This window comes from Cyprinodon tularosa, unplaced genomic scaffold (genome assembly GCF_016077235.1).
Source record: "Cyprinodon tularosa strain WSP-4 unplaced genomic scaffold, ASM1607723v1 ctg103, whole genome shotgun sequence".
In the NCBI taxonomy this organism is placed as follows: Eukaryota; Metazoa; Chordata; class Actinopteri; order Cyprinodontiformes; family Cyprinodontidae; genus Cyprinodon; species Cyprinodon tularosa.
Window position 1 is genome coordinate 283,193 of NW_024037816.1, and position 14,369 is coordinate 297,561.

Here is a 14,369-nt window from a genome sequence, read left to right on the forward strand (position 1 = left end):
GATGTAAATTAAATCAAAAACCCTATTATAGCCCTAAATGAAATAACCTCTTTATTGAGAAGCTATTTTGGTGTTTTTGTATGCATGAATATACTGCATGTTTGGCATATAAAAAATGTGTTTCTCAATTACTTTTATGTTCGTTCTTATCCTGTAAATATTACTAAACAGATGCATATCCATTTTAGTTTTCATTTGCATATACAGCCTTAAATCTCCATTTAATTTTAGTTTTTTACACCTCAAACTTTGCACTATGGAGTGCAATTAATGATATTTTACACAGAACTAGTCATACATTATTGGATATAAAAAAAAAAAACTTTATTTAACAAAATAAGAAAAACAATGCCTTCACTTCTTGGTTATGTTGGGTTCCAGCACATGAAGGTGTAAAAGGCAATGCAGATATATTAGCAAAAAGGGCTTTAGAGGGAACAATAACAATTACAGAAAATGTAGAACATTGATGAACTGTAAAACGTATGAACGTGAAATGGATAAATTGAGAAGGATGGTTAGAAGGACAGGCAAAGAGTTGAGTCTTAAAGAAATATTGGGAAATTAAGGAAATATAAAGGATATTCACAGATCAAGGAAAGCATTATTTATTTATCTACAGAATACAAAATTTAAAAATAGATGAATGTATGTAAAGTAATGTTGCTACACACTCATGTACAGTAGGTGGCGGTATGCACCTTAAGGTTGCTTGCGATCCGCCCTAAAAGAAAAGAAGAAGAAGTAGACCTCTTGTGCCTTCACTTCCCAGACACCTTTGCGGATCGCTGCGCAGACGCAGACTGTGAACACGGCAGGCTTCTTGACATTAGTTGATAACTTAAACAGCTCTTACCACCCTTCTGGCTTAAGAAATTACATTTTCTTAGTTTTCTACGATGAAAGATGTTAGCGGTTACCTCAAACAGCAGCAGAGTAGCAGCTCCACGCCAGAAATGGCGGCGGAGTGGCACGCTTTGGAGGATTTCTACAACAAAAGGTAAAATGTTAGCCGATAGCTTAGCTCACGTTAGCTTGTCCATTGATTTTAAACGTCACGCTGAGTCATTGAGCTAACCAAAGCTAACTAAAACCTCACCAAATGCTAAACTTAATGGCTTTTGTATATATGTGATCTAATTAAAATAATGAAGGGTTTGAGATTTAAGTTTGAAATTTAAATGTTATTTATGATTACTCCGTTAAATTTCAGACATGCTTGTTTTCAAAAGCTTTTGTTTTCTCTCTAATGTATATATATATATATATATATATATATATATATATATATATATATATATATATAGTACAGTTGAATATTTTACTGTGTATTTATGTATGTTACTGGGTTGTTTTTAAGGACTGATTTTAAGTGGTATAACTTTGAAAATAACAACGGGATTCCTGTGCAATCTTAGTAGTGTTTATCACTAGTCAAGAATACCAATAGTAATAATATTCAATTAGGTCTCCACATGTGTTTTGTTTTCTAAAGGACAATATGACTTTTAAAAACACGGTTGCTCCAAACAAAAACAAGCAGTTGGTTTGTTGTATTAATCTTTGCGTGTTTATTTATACAGAATAATTAATATACATAGTAATCCAAAGGATTTTTGAGGACATCAAAATAATAAAGAATAAAGGAAAATCTGATAAAATATAAATCAGATTCTACAGAAGACCCTTCCTACCTACAGCTATCAGCACTTTTAACAACTTGTTAAAAGACTAACCATAATTTACAGCAACCTTTAACTTCCTTTTCTGAGTAATATTAATTAGGTATAATTGAATTGATTGGAAGAGCATAGAATTATTTATAACACATGTGCTTCCACAGCAATGAGGGTATTTTAGAGTTCTGCCAGAGAAAATGGAGAATTCGGTGGACAGGGGCCTCAGGTGATATAACGGCTTTCATTTTAAAGTTTGTTTTATTTTGTGACCTATGAGCTAAAATCAATGTGATTTGGAGTTTTTGAATGGCCAGAACATTGAACTTCAGGACGCTCAATGACAGGGAGCTGATTCGCTCAGTTGGAAAACAATAGTTTATCACTCGCCTGCACAATTCTAATATTTGTAAAATGATAAAAGGGTGATGCACATCGATTAAAAACAGCTAAAATATGTCATAGTGTGGATGTGTTTAACCTTAGAAATAGTCTGGGGAAGTGAGTATTGATCAGGATCCCCCAGGACATCTCGACGGCCTTGAGATTCCTTAGAGCGATGTGGAAAGTGTCATTAAATGACTGGCTGTTTTGGTTTTAGCCATGAATTCTCTCGGATAGCTATGAATGGATGGTCAAACATTGAATTGTTTGATTTAAACATAGCAATAACACACTATGCAGATTCAGGTACAGCCTTGTGTTTCTCAATATATTTTAAGGTTAAAGAGCGGAGATGTTAGGCCAAAAACAAAATTTATCCATAGTTTTTTATTTTACGATTGTTGTATTATGCCACGTTTGACATAATAGTACTGTAAGGGCCAATTTCTTTGCTGTCTTTTATGCTTAAACGTTTACAAAGATAATAAAATTGATGTAGAGAGATGGGAGCATCACCAAGAAGATCATGGGAAATATGTGTTAATTACAAATAGGTTGTTTTAACCTCTAATTTCTTTAAAACAAAATCCAATTAATCTTTTTCTCTTTCACTTAAGTTTTATAATAGAAATAGCAAATTACATAAACTGCTTTAAAAAACTAGCTTTGATTTCAGTTTCCCCCCTTCCATTCCATTTTATTGACTGCCCAGCCCCAATTACAGTCAGTTTTATCACTGTAACTAATAAATCAACTTATATTCGGTTGAAAAATTACGACACATTAAATGCCAAAAATGTTTACTCTGTGTCAAATTAAGGAAGCCATGTACAGTCAAATGAATTGGGCACCCCTATTAATCTTGATTAATATTATTATTTCTAAATATTTGGGGGTTTGAAACAGCTATTTCAGTTATATATATCTAATAATTGATGGACACTATATACAATATTTCAGTATTGAATTGATGTTTATTGGACAAACAGAAAACGTGCAATATGCTTTAAAACGAAACTTGACAGGTGCAAAAATGTGGGTACCCTAATCAGTTAATTGATTTGATTACTCTTAACTACTTTTCACTGACTTACTAAAACACAAAATTGGTTTGTTAACTTCATTAAGATTTGAACTTTAGAACCAGGTGTATCCAATCTTGAGAGAATGATTTATTTTTATTTATGTATTTTAAGTGGCCAGTTGCAAGTTGTTTTCCTGTTGTTCCTCATGGGCACCTTAAAACAACTCTCAAATGATGTGTAAACAAAGGTTGTTCAACATAGTCATTCAGGGGAAGGACACAAATTGTCTTAAAGATTTAAACTGTCACTTTCCACTGTGAGGAACATAAGAAGGGAATGGAAGACCACAGCGACAGTTCTTGTTAAGCCCAGTGGCAGGCCAAGAAAAATATCAGAGAGGCAGAGAAGAAGAATGGTGAGAATGGTCAAAGACAACCCACAGACCACCTCCAAAGACCTGCAGCATCATCTTGCTGCACATGGTGTCACTTTGCATCGTTCAACAATTCAGCGCAAATTGCACCAGGAGAAGCTGCATGGGAGAGAGTGATGTGACAGAAGCCTGTTCTGCAAGCACGCCACAAACAGAATCGCTTTAAGCAAAAGCACATTTGGACAAGTCAGCTTAATTTTGTAATAAGGTCCTGTGGACTGATGAAACAAAGATTGAGTTGTTTGGTCATAAAGAGGCGTTATGCATGGTGGCAAAAAACATGCAGGGTTCCAAGAAAAACACATGCTAGCCACTGTAAAATTTGGTGGAGGTTTCATCATGCTTTGGGGCTGCATAGCCATTCTGCTGGCACTGAGAATCTTGTTAAAGTTGAGGATCGCATGGATTCCACTCAATATCAGCCGATTGTTGAGGATATATGTTCAAGAATCAGTTACAAAGTTGAAAGTCCTGCCAGGGATGGATATTTCAGCAAGACAATGATCCGAAACACTGCTCCAAATCTACTCAGGCATTCATGCAGAAGAACAATTCCAATGTTCTGGAATGGCCATCCCAATCCACAAACCTGAATATCATTGAACATCTGTGGGATGATTTGAAGCAGGCTGTCCACGCTCGGGGACCATCAAGGTTAACTGAACTGGAATTCTTTTGCAAAGAAGAATGTTCAAAAATCCCTTCATCCAAGAACTCATTAAAAGCTGCAGGAAGCAACTAAAGGCTGCTGGTTTTGCAAAAGGAGGATCTACAAATAATAATGTCTGTTTTTATGCTGAGTTGCCCATAGTTTTGCAGCTATCGATTTTTGTTTTATTGCGTACTGCACATTTTCTGTTGTTCCAGTAAACCTCAATTAAATAGTGAAATATTACTGTCTTATTAGAAATATCAAACTGAAATAGCTGTAACAAACACCCAAATATTTAGAAATTAAAATAATTAAGATTAATAGGGCTGCCCAATTTTTTTATATGACTATTAAGTGGAGTTGAGAAATTACCATTAATTGGTTAGAAATCATACAAGTTATTTCACAAAAATCAAACATTTAACTCCAAACAAGCTTAAGTCTTCTTATTTAATCAAATATTTAATATTATGACAGCATAACCATGTATACAGCCTCCCCCATCGCTGAGCTGCATCTGTACCAGATTAACGGCCAAATTGAACCAACCAGTCAAATGCTCAACTGCAGGCATCCCTCTGTTTATTAGTGTGCGATTTTTTTCCCCAACCTTGTCTTTATTCCTGGCAGATTGTGGCATCAGTTGACTCTGAAGCTGACAGACTTTGTCAAAGATCCTTTCTTCAAAACAGGAGATGGCCTCATACAGGTAACTGCATTATGTCCACACAAAGCTACCTGCACAGCTGGTGCTGTCTGAGGTCCAGGCATAAATATAGAGAGGGGGTTACTGTGCTGTTGGCTGTTCATGCTGTTCTAATTGGTCTGTTTTCTTTTTGTAGCTCTATGAAAATTTTATCAGTGACTTCGAACACAGGTGAGCTAAAAGTAGCTAAACAGCCTCTTACTTTAGTGATTGGTTATTTCTCTGTTCTGATGTTGTTTCCCTCTCCAACAGAATCAACCCCTTGTCTCTGGTTGAGATCATCCTCTATGTTGCCAGACAGATGTCAGGTTAGCACCAAAGGAACAGCTTTTTTCCCACAAGTTTTATTCTCACATCTTGTGTACTTATTAAGTTGGTTTTCTTCCAGATCCAAAATATGCCATCACTTTTCTCGAGAAAACAAAAGAAAAGGTCAGTTAAACCTTTCCAGCACCTCTAGTATCTGCTGTCAATTCTGTTATTATTGATATATCTGACCCTGCGTATGCGTGACCCAGGTGAAAAGCAGTGAAGAAGCCGTCATTCTTTGCAAGACGTCCATCGGGAGACTGAAGTTGGAAATCAGCGATCTTCCTGCGACGAAGGTGAAACCTCTTTACCTCGTCTGACTCAGAGATTTACACCTTGTTAAGATTTAAAACACACTGGTGCAAATAAGGAGCTGTGTGTTAGAACTCGGCTCCTCTTTGATGTCACAGTGACAAAAAACAGAAAGCTGCTAAACTCCTATTATAACAAGTCAAATATTTCCTGCCTTGACTAAAATAGCTTACAGGTGATTGGGTGATTAATTCAGAGTAGAAACACTCAGGATTTAAGACAGAAGCATACACTATGGTTCAGACTAGGAAAACAGGATATATATGCTGTTAGCCGACGTTAGTCTCTTTTTAATATAATATAATTTCACAGATCTCATCAGTAATAACTGTTTTTTTCCATGTTGTTGCTGTGTATGTATATGTTTCAGGAAATGGTCGTGTTGTATTTGGTTATGTGACAGTGATGCAAAGCAGGACAGAGGAGTGTTTAACAAAGCAGAAATGTGGTTGTTTGTTTCTAAAGGGTACAGAACTATATATAACATTATACTGCTAAAAAAAACAAACCCCAAAACATTATATTAGTATATATCAGTTATAAGCAAACAGCAATATTTTTACATTATTTCATATTAGTGCATCCCAAGTTCAGACTGCATAATATTGCGGGGCGATACGGCTTTAAAATCGCATGCTTAGTTTGAATTTGACAATAGAAGCATGTCTTTAATTCTTTGAAGTAATTTAAAGGTAGTACTTGTATAGATGCAAATAAAAACCACAGCAGTCATAGCCCCATGATCGGAAACACTGCTCTGAGAAAAAAAAAAACACATTTATGATAGGAAACTTCAGGTCGCCAGTTACATTTAAAAGTATCGCCACGTTTAATCACATTCTTCAAATTTACCAATCCCCCAATGACAAAAATAAAATGATTAAATCAAAATGTACAGTTCATACATGCTAATTCTAATTTGTTTAGACAATAAATAAAAGTTATGACTAGAAATGTATCATAACGATAAATACCACTTCCGATAAGTATTGTTTGATTAGTCACTACATTAGGTATTGCTCATAAATAAAAAAGGTGGGGGATTTTCATGCCTTTTACACAGGTGGATGAGATCATTTTTACATACAAGTATCGGCGGATCACCGATCTTCCCATGAATTGGTGCACAGCTAATGTTAAATCCGAAGCCACTTTAAATCTGACCTTTAGGATGCTAACCTGCAGCCTGTTGTAAACACTTCTTCCCTAATTTTCTTGCTTTTAAATGTCTTGAATTCATTAGAATATAATTGCACGTATTCCCTTGAGAGTTGAAACAGTTTTAGATAAAAAGGATGGTCCAACGTTAAATTAAGCCCTATGGTTAAAGAATGCGATGTCACGTATATGGGCATTCTAGCCTAAATTTGAATTAAACAACTGATTTAAGTGAACGATTAACAGAAGAATGTAAAAACAAAGGAGATATCTATGGCTGACATCTATGTTCCTTCGGTTCTCCCACCTTCAGAAAATTATTGAGGAGGTGGAGGAGATGTTGAATAACTTGCCAGGAGTTACCTCAGTCCACGGGCGGTTTTACGACCTCTCCAGCAAATATTACCGCATCATCGGGAACCACGCCGCCTACTACAAGGATGCTCTGCGCTACCTTGGGTGTGTGGACATCAAAGACCTTCCAGGTGGAAACAACACAACGGGGAAAACAAACCACACTGATGTAATGGTTTATTGTTAACATCAGAGCCTGTTTGTTTTTCTCCTCTGCAGAAACGGAGAAGCAGGAAAGAGCCTTCACACTCGGCCTGGCTGGACTCCTTGGGGAGGGAGTTTACAACTTTGGAGAGCTGGTGGGGTTTCTGCTGAAATTATACTCGGTTTTACAGCCGAGACTCTGATTGGTTTTTACTACATCTGCTGTTTGTTCTGCAGCTGATGCATCCTGTGCTGGAGTCTCTGAGGAACACAGACAAACAGTGGCTTATTGATACTTTGTATGCCTTCAATGCTGGGAATGTGGAGAAGTTCCAGGGCTTCAAATCTGCCTGGGGGCAACAGGTGAGACAAACATGATCTAAACTTTCTTTATTTTCAGGAGTTTGAATGACTTCATATGAAGATGCATTCATGGTTCTTTTGTCATGATGCTTTCCCAGGAGTGCAGTCATACAGACGTAATGTAACGCAGGGAAATTTCAGTCAGCTGACTGGTTAGTCGGCTACTAAATAGTCATGCATGAAACAAACCATTGAAGGTCAATGTGGAAAATAAGAACACTGGTTATGGTGGAACCAGACTGAAGTAAACGATTAGAGCAGAGAAAAGGAGGAACGCGCTGCATCCGACCCTTCTGCTGCTTTTATTATTCAATAACATTTCCAGAAAAACAGGCCGGTTGCATTGATCGGATCCTCATTGGCAGATTGTTATGAAACCAATTTTCCTTTATTTGTCCTTTAGCAGTAAAATCTTTTTTTTTTTTTTTAGCAACTGAGTGATAGAAAAATGAAGGCACACAAAAGATTTGTTTTAAATAAAATAAAAACAATTGCACAACTTAAACAAAAAACATTGAGTTATACTTTTAAATGATAAATATTTCTAAATTAGTTTAGACATTTTCCTCACTTATTGGTTTAGCCATAATTAAGAGATATTGTCTCATTGTAAATAATGGTCGCCATAGGGACACGGTTCTTAAATACAAAGTGCTTTACAAAAATGTTGGTAATGGAAATTATTTTTATTACGTATTTGATTCAATGTTGAGTATCACATTTTTGTATTATGACATCCCTAGTTTAGGTGATGGAAATTTTGGAGTCATATGTGGCCAATATTCTTTAGATCATTTAAAAGCAGATAAAAGATAAAGGAATAAATTAAAGTGAGAAATCGGGAGTATAATGTCAGGGCCGTCGAGTATCTAAAGCCTTCCTGAGGAAAAAAAGGCACGTTTTAGTTGTTTATCACAATTCAGTACAAAGATGATTCAAAGTGAATTTAACAGTAAAATGAAAGGAAAGTAAAAGCAGGATAAAAAGCTATTATAGATAAAAACAATAAAGCAAATAAAATACTTGGACTGCAAACAGTTTAATCTCAACAGTCAAAAGCTGTTCTAAATAAATTAGTTTTTTTACTTTGACTTAAAGAAACTCAGGCTTTCAGCACTTCTACAGTTTTCCTTAGCCTTTAACAGAGGTCTGAAGTTTGCAAGTACAACATAAAAACATTAAACCAATTTTAGTGAGATCATTCTCTTGTTTTTTTCAAAGAGGAATCCAAGTGTGATTTATTTCTTTTGAAGTGGTCTGTGTGAATTTACATGTAATTAAAGTGATTTTTTTCCCTTCTATCTATGACAGCCTGACCTTGCAGCTCATGAACCTAAGCTGATGCAGAAGATCCAGCTGCTCTGCGTGATGGAGGTGGGTTTTGTAATAAGATGTTTTTGTCTAGCGTCTGATGGTCTTATCAGAGCTCTTGGATCTAAACATATGAAATGTGGCCTCATTTTCCAGATGACGTTCACTCGTCCTGCAAATCACCGGCAGCTCACCTTTACAGAGATTGCTCAGAGTGCTAAAATCCCCGTTAACGAGGTTAGCTGGGCCATCTGTTGGCTATCCCTTTGGTCACACAGACCGAGTCTGGTAATGTCAGGGAGGAGTCCTTACATGTGTGTCTCCTGCAGGTGGAGCTGCTGGTGATGAAGGCGCTGTCTGTTGGCCTGATAAAAGGGAACATTGATGAAGTGGACCAGAAGGTGCAGATGACCTGGGTGCAGCCCAGAGTACTGGACCTGCAGCAGGTTGGTGCTTTTTTTTTTTTTTTTTTTTTTTGTATTTTTCTCAGGATTAAGAAAATTTGACAAAATTGTGTTTCGTTGGTCCCTGTTAGATAAAAGGCATGAAGGACCGTTTGGACCTGTGGTGTGGCGACGTTAAAAACATGACGGTGCTGGTGGAGCAGCAGGCTCACGACATCCTCACCTGAGCAGGTGTCTCTGTCGTCCCACAGAGGGGCAAATCTCACCATTTCCTTTTTTTTTAACGCCATATTTTTCTTCTGTTACCCTCACTGTTTAATATCAGTCTGTAAGTTACGACATGCTGTTTTACAAGCAGTTGTAACATCACCCTCAGAAAACAACCCAAACTGTAAAAAAAAAATCGAAATAAAATGTCTTTAAAAAAGATGACTCTTTTCAGATATGTTATTTCTTATTGTTGAAATTACACAGCACCAGATACACTTTATCTGAATCAGAAAGAAATGGGTATTAGGAAAAACAGCCAACAGGTGAAGAAAACATTTTATCTGACTAAATACAGCAAATTTAAAAATGGTTCTATAATTTTCACAAAAATATGGCAACAAAGCAGCTTTTAAATGCCTTATTTAGGGTATGTTAAATGATTTTTTGTGTAAAAGTTGCTGTTCTCATACAAGCTTACTGTGCCCGAACGTCCTTCCTAACCCCTAAATCCCTCCATCCCTATATACAGCAGGGACTATATGGTGGACTTTACATCAAACTGTGTTAACTGACCGTTCAGACAGATGATCACTGCTTTTTGCTCTGTCGGTCACGTAACTCCTCCACTTTGCGTTGCCTGCGCCATCTATTTGTCGCTGCTGTCAGATAGCGACAGCGGGCAGCTGTGATGGCAAATCCCATAATGCCTTGCAAGGAGGGTCCCTGTGCAAAGCATTCTGGGATAGATCTGCCTCTTCTGAGGCTTTTCTTCTCATACACTTCGTGGACACTTTTACGAACCTCTGCCACTTTCAAAGAACCGAGGTGAGAAAGGTGAGCTTCAATGACTAACATGCACAGAAAAAGATGGCTAACGGCACAAGCATGTAGGATGGCCTTACGTAAACATAACTAAGGTGCAAGAATCTCAGGAATTCTCAGAAATAAAGCCAAGTGAAAGTGATTCTTTGGGATGGAAATCTTGTATGTCTTAAACCAAACCTTTATTGTACATTTTGTTAGTTTGTCTATCTGCTATATTAACCAATATGATGTGTTGAACTAGATCAGCTATTTTCACAACTTTTGTAAGACACTTTTTTATAAAGTAGTGCATTCATTCATAAAAAAGTTTGTTTTCTGCCAACAGCAATGATGAACTGCATGGCAGCATGGTATACCCAGCTATTGTAGTATCTAGGCTACAGCTGTCAGTCTGGTAAAGGTTAACTTTTTTGCAACATAAAACTAGACTAAATCCTTTTTAATATTTAGTCGAATAAAACCGACTAAAACTATCTCATAACATGACTAAAATGTGACTAAAACTAATATTACTGTAGTTTTCATCATAAAGACTAAATCTAAGATGGCTGTCAAAAACAACACTGCTCTTATATCCATACAGAGAGCAAAGGAAAAAAAGTATTTGAGTACCAGTTGGTAGTAAGTCCCCCCAAGCTGATGCAGGTTCTTCATGCACACAAACATTCAGTGTTTACTTTGAGGGGAAAGGCTGCAGATCAGTTCACCCCTAAAAACAAATGAAATGCAAGTTAAACTATTCAATACATAATGAATACTGTTGAAATTGCTGAGCTAAGTACTCTGCAAGTTTCTGGATTAATCTACGGATGTTTGACATGTGTGAGGGAGCTGAGCCAATTGCAAGTTATCCATTGACTGGCTGTCTTTGTCCCAGCCTTTAGAAGTGGCTTGAGGGTGGGTTCTTCATTAGCGGCAGGTTGAAAAGCTCTGTCATAAGTCAGAGGCTTAGGATAGAGCTCTTGCTCTTCCACATCGAAGAGAGTTGGAAAAGATGGTTCAGGCTTCTGAAAAGGAGGCCTCCTCAATGTCTCCCCTTGGAGGTTTTCCATTATGTCCCTTTAAGGGATCAGAACCAGAACTTACTTTATATTCTTTTAAAGCTCGGGAACATCTTAGAGTCCTGGAAGGGGCTCAAAACCATCACAGAGGGGAGGGATTTTTCCTGCTGGATCTTTCATCCTGTTAATGGCAAAGCTGTCCGTTCCTCAAGTCAAATCAGCATCACAGTTTATGACAGTTAAAATTTTATACTCTTTACACTCATTAATGATTTAACATAGAATAAGCTGTGAATTCACTTCTACTAGACTCAAAGGTGACCTGGGAAGAAAACCGCTGCAAGGTCTGATAGCATTCATGTTGGGCAGCCCTCAGATTTAACATTTAACTCCACATCCATCCGTAGTCGAGACAGTGAAATTTATACAAGAGTCAATTAACCCAATACTGTTTTTAACTTAGCCTGGTTTTTCAGCATTTTATGGAAATTATCCAATCAGTTTGGCAGTGGTGCAGGAGCAGCACTGCTGCCTTGCAGCAAGAGGGTTCCGAGTTCGATTCCCAGCCCAGGGTCTTTCTGCATGGAGTTTGCATGTTCTCCCTGAGAATGCTTGGGTTCTCTCCTGGTACTCCGGCTTCCTCCCACAGTCCAAAAACATGTATGTTAGGCTCTTTGGCTTCACTAAATTATCCTTAGGTGTGAGTGTGTGTGTGTCCTTGCGATAGATTGGTAACCTGTCCAGGGTGTTCCCTCCCTCTCGCCCGCTGGAGACACCAGCACCACTCACGACCCTGCTTGGGATACGTGTGATGGAAAATGGATGGATGGATCCAATCCATTTTGGAACCTTAGCAACTTGCAATCAGAGACAACAACAAGAATACCAAAAGAATATACTGATAGATGTATCTACCCTGTCATAGAAATTCATAACAAGATTTTATTTAAGAAATATATCTTGCCTTTATTTCCGTTTAAGGAAGCATGTTTTTTAGTGACTGCCCTCCCTCTTTTAGATTACTCATATGCATATAAATGCACCAGCCACCACATATGTTAAAAAAAAACATTTTATCATAGAGTATTAAGGTTCATAACCAGATATAGATCTTTAGTTCACCACTGTAATCTATATTCTCCAGTGGACTGGCCAACATTACCTTTATGTAGATTTGTACATTTTCATTTATAAAGCTGTTCTTGACCAAAACTCATTTTTGTCACTTAGACGGTCCTGCATTACTAAAAACAGGCACCTTCTTATGCAACTCTTTTTTCCCTATTTTATTAGGTTCTGTAAATTGAATGTTTTAATTTACTCTATTTTTATTGCATTTGTAATATTAATTTTTTTGTATTATCAAATGGGGTGTGAGAAAAATTATTCTGTCAAATATTGCAATATTTCATTAGACGTGTTTCAAAATGCAACAGAATAGATCTTAAATGTAAGAATAATATACAGGCAGACATCAATTTCAGTGTCTTTCTTTGAAATAACCCTTAAGCTACTTGCTGTCAGCACAGCGCCGTAGAGCCTTTCATTCAGCGACGCTGCACCAGCTGCAGAGGAACTCTAGAGGATTTTCACAGCTATATTATTATCAAAATTACAATATATCTTCTTTGTTTATGTATCAGGATGTATTGGGATACGTCATATCATGACACATGGATTGTGATACGTATCGTATCCCCAAATTTTTGCCAATGCACACACCTATTGTCAAAACAGGTAAATATAAAGGTTAAATATATTTAAAAAAAACTTGTTTAAAAAAAAAAAAAAAAAAGCTACCTAAAAGCATTGAGGAGCTCTTTTACAAATTTTTCAAAAGACCCTGCCTCTCCAATTACAACAAAAGCATGCACGAGAGCATGCACAAGCCCATTCCTCCTTGTGCACGCTCCGTTTAAAAGTTTCTGTTCTCATAGCTCATACAAGCGTACCATGTCCGAACGTCCGCCCTGACCCCTAAATCCATTATTACTGTATATAGCGGGGACTATATAGTGGGCTTTACAGTGGACATTATAGTAGACTGTTCACTGCTTTTTGCATTCCATTGGTCAAATAGCTCCTCCTCCACTTCTGTTATTAGTCACCACTGTCAGGTAGCGACAGCCTATGGCCACAGCGAGGCGCTGTGACAGCAATCCCATAATGCTTTGCAAGGAGAGCTCTCTGTGCAAAGCATCCTGGGATATATCTGCCTCTTGAGGCCTTTGTAGACACTTTTTTACGACCCTCGGCTATTTTCAAAGAACCGTGGTGAGAAAGGTGAGCTTCACTGACTGTCTGAAATCTTATCTCACCACAGATACAGGTGCTGGTCATAAAATTAGAATATCATGAAAAAGTAGATTGATTTCAGTAATTCCATTTAAAAAGTGAAACTTGTATATTATATTCATACATTACATACAAACTCATATATTTCAGATGTTTATTTTGTTTAATTTTGATGATTACAAATGACAACAAATGAAAATCTCAAATTCATCATATCAGAAAATTAGAATATTACTGAAGACCAATAAAAACAAAGGATTTATAGAAATGTTGGCCAACTGAAAAGTATGAACATGAAAAGTATGAGCATGTACAGCACTCAGTATTTAGTTGGGCCTCCTTTGGCCTGTATTACTGCAGCAATGCGGCGTGGCATGGAGTCGATCAGTCTGTGGCACTGCTCAGGTGTTATGATAGCCCAGGTTGCTCTAATAGTGGCTTTTAGCTCTTCTGAATTGTTGGGTCTGGTGTATTGCATCTTCTTCTTCACAATACCCCATAGATTTTCTATGGGGTTAAGGTCAGGAGAGTTTGCTGGCCAATTAAGAACAGGGATACCATGGTCCTTCAACCAGGTACTGGTAGCTTTGGCACTGTGTGCAGGTGCCAAGTCCTGTTGGAAAATGAAATCTGCATCTCCAAAAAGTTGGTCAGCTGCAGGAAGCATGAAGTGCTCTAAAACTTCCTGGTATGTGGCTGCGTTGACCCTGGACCTCAGAAAACACAATGGACCAACACCAGCAGATGACATGGCACCCCAAACCATCACTGACTGTGGAAACTTTACACTGGACTTCAAGCAACGTG

General features: G+C 37.4%; 1 protein-coding gene across 1 annotated transcript; it reads left to right on the forward strand.

Moving 5' to 3' along the window:
• Positions 1-770: 770 nt before the first annotated feature.
• On the forward strand, positions 771-9,640 carry psmd13 (proteasome 26S subunit, non-ATPase 13). The gene is made up of 13 exons (XM_038280708.1): positions 771-1,000; positions 4,801-4,879; positions 5,013-5,047; positions 5,129-5,184; positions 5,265-5,308; positions 5,395-5,481; positions 6,969-7,140; positions 7,229-7,308; positions 7,391-7,516; positions 8,828-8,890; positions 8,984-9,064; positions 9,157-9,273; positions 9,363-9,640. Exons 1-13 carry the CDS (start codon positions 900-902, stop codon positions 9,456-9,458), a joined length of 1,137 nt encoding a protein of 378 aa, XP_038136636.1. The 5' UTR covers positions 771-899; the 3' UTR covers positions 9,459-9,640.
• Positions 9,641-14,369: the final 4,729 nt, after the last annotated feature.